Here is a 15,091-nt window from a genome sequence, read left to right as displayed (position 1 = left end):
TTAGCCAGACAGCTGGTAATGGATTGTAGCTGTTGGGAGAATGTGTCCAACTGCTACTGCTGGCGTCCCAATGCAGCTCCGTGGTTCCCCAACACAAAGTGCAATTGAGACTGGTCTGCTGGGTCCATGGTGGTCAGAACGTACTGTTATGTACGGTACTGAGTACCCAAAAGTAGACCAACGGATAATCCAAAAACAAGTTCAGAGCCAAGAGATCAACAGACTTTACCCAAATCAAAAAACAAAAGAATGGTTGAAAAAACAAGCAAAGGTCGAAATCCAGGAGGTCAGAAGAACAGAGGTACAAAAAGGGCTGAGGCAAAAATTGAACATGTAGCAAAAATAAACAAAACTAAATAAACAGATGGGCAACCAAAACAAGAGGCCAAGGCAAGCTTGCTGAAGCTGAAGACGTAGTGATAGTAAGAGACAGGTGCTAACACTTCGCTGAAATTAAGCAAGTAATGAGGGGTAGTATAGGAAGGCGGAGTTATAGAACAGCATGGAAAATAGTTAAGTGACTAATATTATCTCCTATGTGATTAAATCTAAACTACCCAAATTAAGTGACTGTTAGTTTGTTAGTTAGACAGACAGTAAGTGTATTAATATGATTAGTACTGTACAATATCTAAATTAGTAGTCATTAGTAAGAATAGTGCTTCACAACATTAACTAGCGAAAGAAGCCGGAAGTAAGGAATGCAAGATTGGAAGGAAGGTTGAACCCCGGAACTACTGTAAACACCTGAATAGTGAAGCACGCAGACAGGGGAGTGACTCGGGCTAGTAAACATTCAGACACAGATATAACAGGGGAACACGACTATAACAGACCCCCAAAAGGAAACAGACTGTGTTGACCATGTTGACACAGGGTCAGCAAGGTTTGATGAAAAGACAGTACTCGTCAATACAGGACTACAGGACAGCTCCCATCATTGTGCTGCCTCTGTGGAATTCTGCCACCTCAGTGGAATGCTCCCAGAACTGATGAGTTGAAATAGCACTGTATAAACCATGGGTTTTCCACATACAGTGTTTTTAGATAGCTAATGATGTGGGAAATAGTTTGGTGTCATTGGTGGTGTAGTACACTGGTTGCTGAATAAAGATCTTGAAGGAACAAATCACAGGTAATGCAAGTTACCTGTGATTCAGCATCCAGCTGTGATACAAAGGTTAACCAGGTTTGTTGGACATACAGAGATAACATCAGCAGGACCATTGTTGTTACCGGCATCTTGTGACTCTTTATTTGTTGTTTTCCTGTAAACCCTGGGTATATAGAGGGGAACATGGAATGGTTCGAGGAGACTCGATAATACGAGCTCCTGGGTACCCTTCGCATATAGCCATTCATATTGCACCTTTCCATGTAATTATATTTCTGCATTGCACATTTTTTAATACATTGTATTAATTTGAACCTGCATCCTCTTGACTCGCAGCATTGCGCAGTTTAGATTCCTAACAGACAAAGATAACCTAGGATACCTTCACCCCGTAGTCACTCGCCTATACACCAGTGCCGTCACAAGACACATACTAAGTGTATCATTGTAGGCTATACTGGCCACAGGCACGTCCGTGTCTATACAAATAGATAGTCATATAGAGCCACACTATTGGCAGACATTTGTAGTTCCTTTTGTTGAACTGTTAGAACAGAGGAGCAGTTGAAATGATCTTTTGGAGTCAAATAAACGAGAACAAAATTAAATTAATCCTGTTCCAGTAGCATTGGTCAGACTACACGTGTTTCCTTCGCCTCTCAGATACTTCCGCCTTTTGGTGTATTTGGGGGGTTTCTTACAAATGTAATAACTGGAATGTGGCTTCCGTCCTGGCCGTGGAACAGTGCACCAGCTCTTTACCTTGGCAGGGTTGCTGGCGGGGTCATGGGAGTTTGCCTATCCAGTCCACATGTGCTTTGTGGACTTGGAGAAGGCTTTCGACCGTGTTCCCTGGGGAACCCTGTGGGGTGTACTGCGGGAGTATGGGGTACCGGGGCCATTGTTACGAGCCATCAGGTCCCTGTATAACCAAAGTGAGAGCTGTGTCCGCATTCTCGGCACAAAGTCAAGCACGTTTCCTGTGGGCGTGGTGATGGACAGCAGATTGTCCCTCTCCGAGAACATTGTGGCAGTGACCCGGCCATGCAGGTTCTTCCTATACAACATACGGAGAATCCGCGCCTTTCTCACCCCCTACTCGACCCAGCTCCTGGTCCAAGCAATGGTTTTGTCCCGCCTGGACTACTGCAACTCCCTCTTGGCTGGCCTCCCAGCGTCCGCCATCAGACCCCCCCCAACTTATCCAGAATGCAGCAGCTCATCTGGTTTTCAACCTTCCCAAACACTCACATGTCACCCCACTGCTTACTTCCCTCCACTGGCTGCTTGTCATGGCTCACATCAAATTCAAAACATCGGTGCTAGCCTTCCAAGCAGTGAAGGGGTCTGCCCCACCTTACCTCCAAAAAATCAGACCCTATACCCCTGCCAGACCTCTTCGTTCGGCCTCCACAGGCCGCTTGGCACCTCCCCCTCTCCGAACTTCCACCTCATGCTCACGACTACTGTCTGTTGTGGCTCCATGGTGGTGGAACAAACTCCCCGTTGAGATCAGAACAGTAGAATCTGTCACGTTTCAGGTCTGTCTCGCCATGTTTTATGTTTATTCTTGTTGTCTTAGTCACGTAGTGTCTTCATGTATTATGTTAGTCTAGGTTCGTCTTGTTGTTTAGTTATGTTTCGTTACGATTTATTTTCTTGTCATGTTTAGTTATGTCTCGTTACGATTTATTTTCTTGTCATGTCTAGTTATGTTTTCGTACGATTATATTCCTGGTTATGTTTAGTGGTTATCGTCTTAGTTTCGCGTTGTGTCATGTTTTGATTTATGTTTATTGTTACGTTTACTGGTCACGGTTTATGCATACACTTTTACATGTTTTTCCGCAAACCTTGCGTTCCGCCTTTTCTCTCTCTCTCCTTCTGTCATTCACTTCCTATTGTTTCTATTTGTCTATTTACTAAAACTACTAACGCTAGATCAGGATTGGGTAGAGACTAACAAACTAATCATGTGTTCATGTTACCTTATGTTTCTCGTGCATGTCATTTACTAATTTACTAATGCTAGGGCAGGATAGGTTTATTACTAACGATTACTAATCTCCTTGTTAAACTTGTCATCCATCGCACCTGTTTTCCATTTCCTTGCTACGCTCTAACTAATTGTCTACACCTGTCTACACCTGCATTTATAGCCCAGTCGCGCAACTGTTCACTGCGAAATTGTCTGCCTCTGTTTTCCACGCAACTTTTGAGCATTTACTGTTTTGATTACACGTTACGATCCAATCCAATTGATTATTGATTTCTGTTTTGTGACCTTCGTTTGTTTCTTGACTACGTCCCCGCCTACCGTTTTTGTACTTTTGCCCCGCTGATTGTTTCATGGTTTCGACTCCCGCTTCGCCCACGACTACGCCTCTGCCTGCCGTCCGCCTGTTCATCTGCCCCACTGACAGCTCTCCTGCTACCGGACCTCCCTGCACGCCTACCGACTACGAGATTGCCTCTTCCCTCGGCACCGTGCTTTTTGTTTGTTTTGTATTTGTTTGGCTGGATCTTCGTGTATGGACTTTGCTGGTGTTGACTACGCTCCTGGGACTCGTCCCGAATAAAGCCTGAACGGGACTTTATTTTACTATTGTTTCTGAGTCGTTAATTTTGGGTCCAACCCCCACGCACCCGTCTCAGAATCTCTTCCCATCTTCAAGCGCAAACTGAAGACGCACCTCTCCCTGTCCCTCCCTACCTCCCTGTAAACCTTAATTGTTGTCTTTCTGTGATTTACTTGTGTACCAGGATGTTTATTTTGGCTAGGTAAGCAGTGTTTGGCTAGGTAAGCAGGCAGCTAAGCAGGCTAGGTAAGCGGTTTGTTCATACATTTGCATGTAGCGGTATTATGATTTAAAAAAGAAAAAAAAGAAAAAAGATGATCAAATAGGCCCTGGTCCTTATGTTTGTTGTGCAGGTAGCAGTTGAAATTCTACGTCCCTCTAGGGTCTTTAATGCCATTAATGTAATCTAATGTAATAACAGTGGTTTATCAGGTTATTGGAGTTGTACTAATATTTTTTTGAACATAACTGTATATTACTTGCACCAATACAAAATATTAGATTCTTTCAGCATAAGCTCCTTTTGTTCTTTACTGAATTATATGTAAATAACTATTAAAGATTATAAATTTTTCATTAGTATTTCTATTTCAGATTATAAGATACTCTAATTTATAGACATGTTCTGCTTCTGTTTATTAGTCATAGTATTAGTAGTATTGGTAGTAGTCGTATCATCTGTGTTGTTTATTATATGCAGCATTTTCTCTTCATTTTCAGTAATGTGCCAATCATTCTGGAACTGACTTTTTCTGCACAGACACAGACATACACATTATTTGCTTATATTTATATAGAATTGTTGGACCATATTAATTTTGCAGAAGAAAAATCCATCTACACAAGGTTTTATTTGGTATCATATCATTTAGCACAATAATTATGAACCAAGCAAATGTTTGATTAAACTGGATCATAACATTTAAACCATGTCACAAGAAACGATTTTGCTTAAACAACGCATTCTAGCTCCTCCTGGGGGATCCCGAGGCGTTCCCTGGCCAGGAGAGATATATAATCTCTCCAGCGGGCTCTGGGTCTCCCTCGGGGTCTCCGCCCAGTTGGACGAGCCCGGAAAACCTCCAAAGGGAGGCACCCGGGAGGCATCCTGATGAGATGCCCGAACCACCTCAATTGGCTCCTTTCGATGCGAAGGAGCAGCGGCTCTACTCCGAGCTCCCTCCGGATGTCCGAGCTCCTCACCCTATCTCTAAGGCTGAGCCCGGCCACCCTACGGAGGAAGCTCATTTCGGCCGCTTGTATACGCGATCTCGTTCTTTCGGTCACTACCCAAAGCTCGTGACCATAGGTGAGGGTTGGGACGTAGATCGACCAGTAAATCGAGAGCTTCGCCTTCCGGCTCAGCTCCTTCTTCACCACAACGGTCCGCTGCAACGCCCGCATTACTGCTGACGCTGCACCGATCCGCCTGACGATCTCACGCTCCCTTCTACCCTCACTCGTGAACAAGACCCCGAGATACTTGAACTCCTTCACTTGGGGCAAAGACTCGTTCCCAACCCGGAGGGAGCGATCCACCGTTTTCCGGCAGAGAACCATGGCCTCGGACTTGGAGGTGCTGACTCTCATCCCGGCCGCTTCACACTCGGCTGCAAACCGCTCCAGTGCATGCTGAAGGTCACGGTCCGATGAAGCCAGCAGAACCACATCATCCGCAAAAAGAAGAGATGCGATTCTGAGGTCACCAAACCGGACACTCTCCTCACCTCGGCTGCGCCTTGAGATCCTGTCCATGAATACCACAAACAGGACCGGTGACAAGGGGCAACCTTGGCGGAGTCCAACACCCACCGGAAACGTGCTTGACTTTGTGCCGAGAATGCGGACACAGCTCTCACTTTGGTTATACAGGGACCTGATGGCTCGTAACAACGGCCCCAGTACCCCATACTCCCGCAGTACACCCCACAGGGTTCCCCGGGGGACACGGTCGAAAGCCTTCTCCAAGTCCACAAAGCACATGTGGACTGGATAGGCAAACTCCCATGACCCCGCCAGCAACCCTGCCAAGGTAAAGAGCTGGTCCACTGTTCCACGGCCAGGACGGAAGCCACATTGCTCCTCCTGAATCCGAGGTTCGACCGTCGGTCGGAGCCTCCTTTCCAGTACCCTAGAGTAAGCTTTCCCAGGGAGGCTGAGGAGTGTGATACCCCGGTAATTGGAGCACACCCTCCGGTCCCCCTTCTAGAAAATGGGGACCACCACCCCGGTCTGCCACTCTACAGGTACTGTCCCCGATCTCCACGCGACACTGAAGAGGCGTGTCAGCCAAGACAGCCCAACAATGTCCAGAGCCTTCAGCATCTCAGGGCGAATCTCATCTACACCCGGCGACTTGCCACTGAGGAGCTTTTTGACTACCTCAGCAACTTCCGCCAGGGATATAGGTGCAGATTCCCCCGAGTCTTCAGGCTCTGCCTCTTCCACAGAGGACGTGTTGTTCGGGTTCAGGAGCTCCTCGAAGTGCTCTTTCCACCGCCCGACAATATCCCCAGTCCGGGTCAGCAGTTCTCCTCCCCTGCTGAAAACAGCCTGAGACAAGCCCTGCTTTCCCTTTCTGAGTCGTCGGATGGTTTGCCAGAACTTCCTCCAGGCCAACCGAAAGTCCTTCTCCATAGCCTCCCCGAACTCCTCCCATACCCGGGTTTTTGCTTCAGCGACTGCCGCTGGCAGTCTGGCCACCCGGTACCTGTCTGCTGCTTCAGGGGACCCCCGGGCCAGCCAAGGCCTCCTTCTTCAGCTTGACGGCCTCCCTCACCGCTGGTGTCCACCAGCGGGTTCTTGGGTTGCCGCCCCGACAGGCACCGATGACCTTCTGGCCACAGCTCCTGCTTGCCGCCTCTGCAATGGAGGCTTTGAACATGGCCCACTCGGACTCCATGTCCCCAGCTTCCCCCGGGATGCGTGAGAAGTTCTTCCGGAGGTGGGAGTTGAAGACCTCGCGAAAAGGGGCCTCCGCCAGACGTTCCCAGTTCACCCTCACTACACGTTTGGGTTTACCGGGTCTGTCAGGCAGCCTCCCCGGCCACTTGATCCAACTCACCACCAGGTGGTGATCAGTTGACAGCTCTGCTCCTCTCTTCACCCGAGTGTCCAAGACATACGGCCGCAGGTCTGATGATACGACCACAAAGTCGATCATCGATCTTTGGCCTAAGGTGCTCTGGTACCAAGTACACTTATGAGCTACCCTATGCTCGAACATGGTGTTTGTTATCGACAATCCATGGCCAGCACAGAAGTCCAATAACAAAACACCGCTTGGGTTCAGATCAGGCAGGCCGTTCCTCCCAATCACCCCCCTCCAGGTTTCTCCGTCATTGCCCACGTGAGCGTTGAAGTCGCCCAGCAGAACTATGGAGTCTCCGGGTGGCACCCTTTCCAGGATGCCACCCAGTGACTCCAAGAAGGCCGGATACTCTGAACTGCCATTTGGTGCATACGCACAAATGACAGTCAGAGCCTTCCCCCCAGCGACACGTAGTCGCAGAGAAGCGACCCTCTCATTCCCCGGGTGGAACTCCAACACAGTGGCGCTCAGCCGGTGGCTTGTGAGTATCCCCACACCCGCCCGGCGCCTCTCACCTGGAGCAACTCCAGAAAAGAACAGAGTCCAGCCCCTCTCCAGGAGTTTGGTTCCGGAACCAGTACTGTGCGTGGAGGTGAGCCCAACTATATCTAGTTGGTACCGCTCCGCCTCCCGCACTAGCTCCGGTTCCTTCCCCACCAGAGAGGTGACGTTCCACGTCCCCAGAACCAGTCTGCGATGCCGAGGATCAGCACGCTCGGATCCCCGCCTTTGCCTACAGCCCGTTGGGCAACGGGCCTGTTGAGCCTGTTTGCCGTTTCTAATTCAATTTAGTTGTCATTATAGTGTTCTGCTGTGTATTTGTTTGTTTGTTTGTTAGTTAATACAAGTGGTGTTTATTTAGATTACAGTGAAACTGGGTTAGGTGTTTGTTTCTCTCAGGTGAGCTAGGCTATTGAGTTAGGCTATTGTTTTTACTGGCTGGCAGGCCACAGCTTTTGTTGTCGGAGGAGCCAATAGTTTGCACCCTGCTTAGGGTATAATTACTGGCACACCTGAACTCACTTCAGTGTGCATTAGTGTTCTGCAGTGGGTTGGTAGCATTTTCTCCTGGATTAGTTGAGTATCATTTGTTTGTTTGCTGTTTCTAATTCAATTTAGTTGTCATTATAGTGTTCTGTTGTGTATTTGTTTGTTTGTTTGTGAGTTAATACAAAAAAAAGAACCAATGCACTTGTAAGTCGCTTTGGATTAAAAGCGTCTGCCAAATGACAAAAATGTAAATGTAAATGTAATAAACGTTCATAGGTTCAGGGATACTGGGAATGTCATAAATACAATGTTTCTGAACTTTTCAAATACAACAAAATATGCAATAATGATGAATAAACATTAGTGATGAGTATAAAGATGAGAATAAGTAAAAATAACTAAAAGACTTTCAGAATAAAAATAACAAAACAGCAGCTATGCCCTTTTTGACTTCATTACACTGGTGAGCGCTGCCTGTAAAAGTTCTACTCTTCTTTTCAGTGTTGACTGGCTTCTTCTTGTCTTTCTTGGGTAAGTGATTTGTTTGCTCTCTAAATTAGATTATTAAATTGTTCACACATTCTTTCTGAGATTTATTGTATGTTACTGTCTTTATTTGGTGTTATCCGTTCAGAATGCAGCTAAATATTGCAGTCCATTGTATTATAAATATTGCTAAATATTGTTCTTGACTAATACTGATGTTTACAAGCACCTGAGCTGAATGTGTGAACTTTAACTTTTAAATCTTTTTGCATAATCAGAGCATTGTTTTTAACTAACTGCCAGTACAGCGCAAACTTAAATTATTTAACCAAATTCCTATTTATTTTCAAATATTTTACTCAATGTAAAAAAAAAAAAAAGGTTTACTAGAACTGTATGAAACTTGATTTAATAACTAGGTTTTGAACAATATCCCATTTCAGTAAGGTTTATATATTTCAGGATAAATGGAAAGATTCTGTGGAAAGATGCAGCACTCAGACTTCATCTTAATTACACTCCTGATCTTCACTCTGCCTGGGGTACATGGAGGGAATGTGCTGGTGTTCCCATTGGATGGCAGCCACTGGGTGAACATGCAAGTCCTGACTGAAGAGCTGGTTTCCAGGGGCCACACTGTCACTGTGGTGCGTGCCTCAAACAGCTGGTACATAAAGGAAACATCCCCTCACTATACCTCAATCACCATCCAAAACACGGGGGGGTTCGATGAAGAGGTCTTCGGTTCATTTGTGTCAAGTTTACTGCAAATTCGCAGAGGAGGAGCCTCTTTTTGGACCCGTTTAAGTGTTGAAATGGAAATTATGAATATGTTTTCAGAGATGAACAGAAATTTGTGTGAAATGATGAGCCACATGTTTGACGATGAGGAGTTAATGCAGTCTGTCATGGATGCTAAATATGATGTTGTTCTAACTGATCCTGGGTTTGGTGGTGGGGTGCTGCTGGCTCATCGTCTTAAACTTCCTCTGGTTTTCAATGTAAGATGGACTATACATGGAGAGGGTCACTTTGCAATTGCTCCCACACCATTATCTTTTGTTCCTTTTCCTGGAGCAGAGTTAACAGACAAGATGAATTTTCCCCAACGTATGCAGAATATACTAACATATTTCTTTGGATTATGGCAGATTGCGGTCGTTGCAAAACCTCATTATACTGAATTTTGCAAACGATATTTTGGGCCTGAAACTGAATACTTTTCACTGTTTCAGGCAACTGATATATGGCTCATGAGAAATGATTTTGTCTTTGAATTCCCACGCCCAACGATGCCCAATGTTGTGTACATGGGAGGGTTCCAGTGTAAGCCTGCTAAGCCTCTTCCCCAAGACCTGGAGGAGTTTGTGCAGAGCTCTGGAGAACATGGAATCATTATTATGTCACTGGGGACTTTAGTTGGTCACCTTCCTCATGATATAGCAGTCGAGATAGCTGCTGTTTTTGCCCAGCTGCCTCAGAAGATCATCTGGAGGCACACAGGAGAAAGGCCAAAAACTCTAGGTAACAACACCCTATTGGTCAAATGGATGCCACAGAATGATCTTCTGGGTCATCCAAAGACCAGAGCCTTTGTGGCACATGGAGGAACCAATGGAGTTCAGGAAGCCATTTACCATGGTGTTCCAATAGTTGGCATTCCTCTGATCTTTGATCAGCCTGATAACCTTTCTAGGATGAAAGTTAGGGGAGCAGCTACGATTGTGGATATTGCTAACATAGACAGAAGCATCTTCCTCCAGGCCTTACAGGAAGTGCTTCATGAACCATCCTACAGGATGAACATGCAGAGACTCTCCAGGCTGCATCTGGACCAGCCAATGAAACCACTGGACCGTGCAATGTTCTGGATTGAGTTTGTCATGAGACACAAAGGTGCTGCTCACCTGCGCACAGAGTCCTACAGGATGCCCTGGTATGCCTACCACTCTGTGGATGTGATAATGCTGCTGCTGGCTGCTGTGTTTTTTATATTGCTGACTGCTGTTGCTATCATCAGATTTTTGTGCTGCACGGCATGTAAAAGAAAAATAAAATCTGATTGAATGTACTGGATTCTTATTGGCTTAAAAAACATAACTTCAGAGTTTAAAAAAATAAAAGGTATAGGTGAAAATATATTTTGAATTGAACAACTGCCAGGATAAGTTGTATAGTTTAAGTTATACTTGTACTGATCCGTAGGTAATTTGTGGAATTGCAAAAAGCTCATTAAACTCTCTGTTGAACTGCATTGTGTTTGATTTTTCAATAGATGAGTACTTTTAACACATGCAGCATTACACTTATGTTCTCCACTTCTGTACATCACTCTGGACAAATGTGTAAAATGTGTAATTGTAACTGTAATGTAATTATCAGATACCTGGAATATTAGTTTTCCTGCACTGTATGTCGTATGGACATTACTTATCATCAGAGTTAACTTTCTAGAGTTTCTCATATGATATCATCTTTAGCACATAATTTACATTTGATCGGCCCCAGAGGTTTTTGTTCAGGGGCATCTGTGGTTTTGTAGTTTAAAGCATAAAAACATGTTTCAAGTGACATGAAAGCAGCATGTACAGGCTGTTACCCTTTTCTCTGTCACATCCAGAGAAACTGTCAACAGGAATGGGTGGAGCAGGAGCTGGAGTTGCTGCTAGCCTTAAAAATGTGTTTTCTGTTTACTCAGTTTTCCATGGTCTAATATTGCATTTTGTCTAAAGATCTGAAATAATTAAGTGAGGAAAATATGCAATAATAGAGGTAGCGGCAGCTACCACCGCCAAGCGTTTTTCATGGCACTGTAAATGATCTACATCTATTCAAAAACAGTGCAAGGATTTGTCTGAGATAAGGAGGACGATTGGAACTTGAACTCATGCATGAACAAACATCTCCTCGTTGATAAAGACGCGAGCGTGAAGGCCAGGGCCACGTTCAGCCCTGACAAAATGTAGCAAAACGTTTATTTATCAGAAACGGACATAGTAGTTTCTGCCTATGGCATCTGAAAAGGTGTTCTCCGGTCTTTAAAGCATAGGGTACAAGCTATTGATTCGGGCTACACCCCCAACACACCCACCAAATGGGAGCAAACATCCCTCAAAGTCTGTTGCTCACCGTTACAAGAAAATGTATAGTTCAACACAGAAACCGGTGCAAAACGTTTTCAGATGCCCCAGGATTATCAGTTCATGCCAGCTTTTACTATTATGGGATTTCTAAACCAGTGTAAGTGCATTTTGAACATATTTTCTGTGTTTATTTCTTGCATATATCATGCCATCTAGTGCATATACCATATGTATATCACATATCTGTTACTGACTATGGCAGTGTAGTTTCTCAAATATTTATTATCAGACAAGTCATATATTTTTTTAAACTCGTGATGAAATGGAGCCAAGAAAGGATTTTAAAAAATGCTTTTATATGAAGCTAACTTATTGCCACAACCTAGCATACAAAAGGAACACGTTTTTTTCCCAAATGCTCTATGATTCAAAACACTTGTATCACACAATATCTGCAAATACAAAATGTGCCTATCAAACAAATAGAGACATGTTTTCCAATACAATTTGTTTGTATTGCAAGCACAAAACACGTTTTTCAAGTACAAGGAATGTTGTCTATTGTTTGCGAATCATGTGACTTAATGCTAGTAATGCCAATAGTATCCCCTGGAAATCCAGAAGCTGTGCACGCAACCGACAAGCCCAAACTCCAGACATGCATATTTGTTTTGGCATGTATTTTTACAGCATCTGTGCACGAGAAAAACTCGTCTTTGAGCGCAATATTGTTGCCTTTGAGGAGAAAACCAGGTTTTGAGCGCGCATATAATCTGAATGTGTGCTGAAAACTATTACCGTTAACTACTACTGCTTTTGCTTGTTTTTCTCTTCTCTACACAAACAACTTTTGTTCCTTTTTGACAGTCATGGGGCGGGTCCAGAATACGGGTACTGTACCCTCACGTCTTATGGCATACGTCTATTGATCCAATACAAAAGCTGTAATTTCTTTTCGTGCTCACTATACCAAGCTTTCTTGGTTCTGAGAGTCTATGGAGATAATTTATTGCCAATATTATTTACACGGGTGTTGTGCATCGTAAGCGTATCTTGTGAATTACAAGATCAATCCACACATTTTGTGAATAGTAAGAGTATTTTTCGAATCACAAAATTGAAGGAGGTTAAAAGGTTAAACACAACCCAACGCCTTGTACGCATCGCAAAACTACAAATCCCGTCTTACATATCTCGAAATACAAGTCACAAAATATGAATAATTGTTTACGTGTATGATAGGAAAACCATAGGTGTACAACAATCAAAATTAAGGTGTCCACACAACCAATCTTTGGGGAAGTACTGTAGCTCATAACCAGTTGTGGAGCAGATCACGGGCCTTAAGTCAGACTCAAATTCATTCAGCTCTGACATGGTCAGACACTTCATTTTGGTCATTCATTTGAAATAAATACAAAATAAAAAATAAATATTAGTATGCCTACAAGGAAAAAATAACCAATTTCACACAGCTGTTCTAATAACTTTTGCATGAAAATATGTGTCATACAGATTACAGTACTTACAGTGTTATCCCAATTAAATGTGGCTGCAATCTGTTTATGGTTAGACTGTAAAAGTGAGATAATTAGACACACACATTGGAAATACTGTTCAAATAGATTCTTTTAAACTTTTTTTTTTTTTTTTTTTCAGTGACCATGACCATTCTTTCATGGAGACCTTTGAGGATTCTTGGGATTGGTCTAGTAATGTCAGCAGCCATGTCTTGTTGTAACAGTGGGAATGTTTTAATTTTACCTATCGATGGAAGCCACTGGGTGAATATGAAGATACTAATTGAGGACATGCACTCCAGGGGACACAACATCACTGTGATAAGGTGGGACAGCAGCTGGTACATTACAGAAAAGTCTCCCCACTACACTTCAATCACCCTTCATGACACGGCTGGCACAGACAAGACCTTCTTTGAGAAGTTCTTGATTCAGTTAATTGAAGTGCAACGAGGGAAAAGATCGCTAACTACTTTTTTCAAACTGCAGATAAACTTCTTCTCCATGATCTCTGAAGCGCATCTCAATATGTGCACATTGGTTAGTGATATTCTCGAAAATAAGGAGCTGGTGAAAAGGCTGCAGGATGCTCATTATGACATGTTTCTCACTGACCCAGCCATAGCAGGAGGCGTTCTATTGGCCCATTATCTTCAGCTACCATTGGTTATGAATGTTCGCTGGATCACTAGCGGGGAAGGCCACTTCGCCATTGCCCCCTCACCCTTATCCTACATCCCAGTTCCAGGAACGGGCTTCTCTGATAAAATGAGCTTTTTTGAAAGGGTGAGAAATGTACTGTTCTATGGCATCATCCTATACCAGCAGTCCTTTGTGATCGGGCCACATTACAAATGTATGTGCGAGAAATACTTTGAAACACCATGCGATATACAAACTCTTATTCAGGGAACAGATATATGGCTCATGAGAAATGATTTTGTCTTTGACTTCCCACGCCCAACAATGCCCAATGTTGTGTACATGGGAGGGTTCCAGTGTAGGCCTGCTAAGCCTCTTCCCCAAGACCTGGAGGAGTTTGTGCAGAGCTCTGGAGAACATGGAATCATTATTATGTCACTGGGGACTTTAGTTGGTCACCTTCCTCATGATATAGCAGTAGAGATAGCTGCTGCTTTTGCCCAACTGCCTCAGAAGATCATCTGGAGGCACACAGGAAAAAGGCCAGAGACTCTAGGTAACAACACCCTATTGGTCAAATGGATGCCACAGAATGATCTTCTGGGACATCCAAAGACCAGAGCCTTTGTGGCACATGGAGGAACCAATGGAGTTCAGGAGGCCATCTACTATGGAATGCCAGTACTGGGAATTCCATTATTCTTTGACCAATACGACAACCTCCTTCGACTAAAAAAAAGAGGAGCTGCTCAGATCCTTGATATAGGCACTTTAAACAAAGACAACTTCCTCCAGGCCTTACAGGAAGTGCTTCATGAACCATCCTACAGGATGAACATGCAGAGACTCTCCAGGCTGCATCTGGACCAGCCAATGAAACCACTGGACCGTGCAATGTTCTGGATTGAGTTTGTCATGAGACACAAAGGTGCTGCTCACCTGCGCACAGAGTCCTACAGGATGCCCTGGTATGCCTACCACTCTGTGGATGTTATAACGCTGCTGCTGGCTGCTGTGTTTGTTATATTGCTGTCTGCTGTTGCTATCATCAGATTTTTGTGCTGCAGGACAAGAAAAATTAAATCTGATTGAATGCACTGGATTGTTATCTGCTTAAAAATATAAATTAAAAGCTTTACCAATAAGAAGCTATTGTTGAAAATAACAATTTTTGATTAATCAAATGCCAAGTTGTATTTGTATTAATCTGTAGGCTATTGGTGTAATTGAACTTTATATTGCTTATTAAACTCTGTTAAACCACATTCTGTGTTTGACTAAGTAGATAACTATTCATAATGCCAGCCCGGTTTTGACACATGATTTTCACAATGATGTTCTACATTACTGCATTATTTGAAGTGTTTACATTTGATTGGTACACGCCTTTTTTTTTATTGTCCTAAAATGTCCTGACATGAACTCTAGAAACCCCACTATTTTTTTTTCACTCAAAAATCAACCACATCTGACTTCCACCTGACTGTGGTTCATGTTTTCCTGAGGCCTGCAGAGACCAAAAGTGGAGTGGCATTTTTTTTTTTACCCATTTCCCTCAGAAGCTGTAGGAACTGGTGCACTGACAT

The 15,091-nt window shown here is 43.9% G+C and overlaps 2 protein-coding genes across 2 annotated transcripts; both read left to right on the top strand.

Annotated features, from left to right (window-relative positions):
- Positions 1-8,789: 8,789 nt before the first annotated feature.
- LOC133111195 (UDP-glucuronosyltransferase 2A1-like) lies at positions 8,790-10,326 on the top strand. The gene has a single exon (XM_061221373.1). The coding sequence runs from the start codon at positions 8,857-8,859 to the stop codon at positions 10,324-10,326; it is 1,470 nt and encodes a 489-aa protein (XP_061077357.1). The 5' UTR covers positions 8,790-8,856.
- Positions 10,327-13,058: 2,732 nt separating this feature from the next.
- On the top strand, positions 13,059-14,597 carry LOC133111292 (UDP-glucuronosyltransferase 2B17-like). The gene has a single exon (XM_061221493.1). The coding sequence runs from the start codon at positions 13,059-13,061 to the stop codon at positions 14,595-14,597; it is 1,539 nt and encodes a 512-aa protein (XP_061077477.1).
- Positions 14,598-15,091: the final 494 nt, after the last annotated feature.

The sequence above is a fragment of the Conger conger genome, chromosome 15, assembly GCF_963514075.1.
Source record: "Conger conger chromosome 15, fConCon1.1, whole genome shotgun sequence".
Lineage (NCBI taxonomy): Eukaryota > Metazoa > Chordata > Actinopteri > Anguilliformes > Congridae > Conger > Conger conger.
This window is presented reverse-complemented; position numbering and strand designations above follow the sequence as displayed.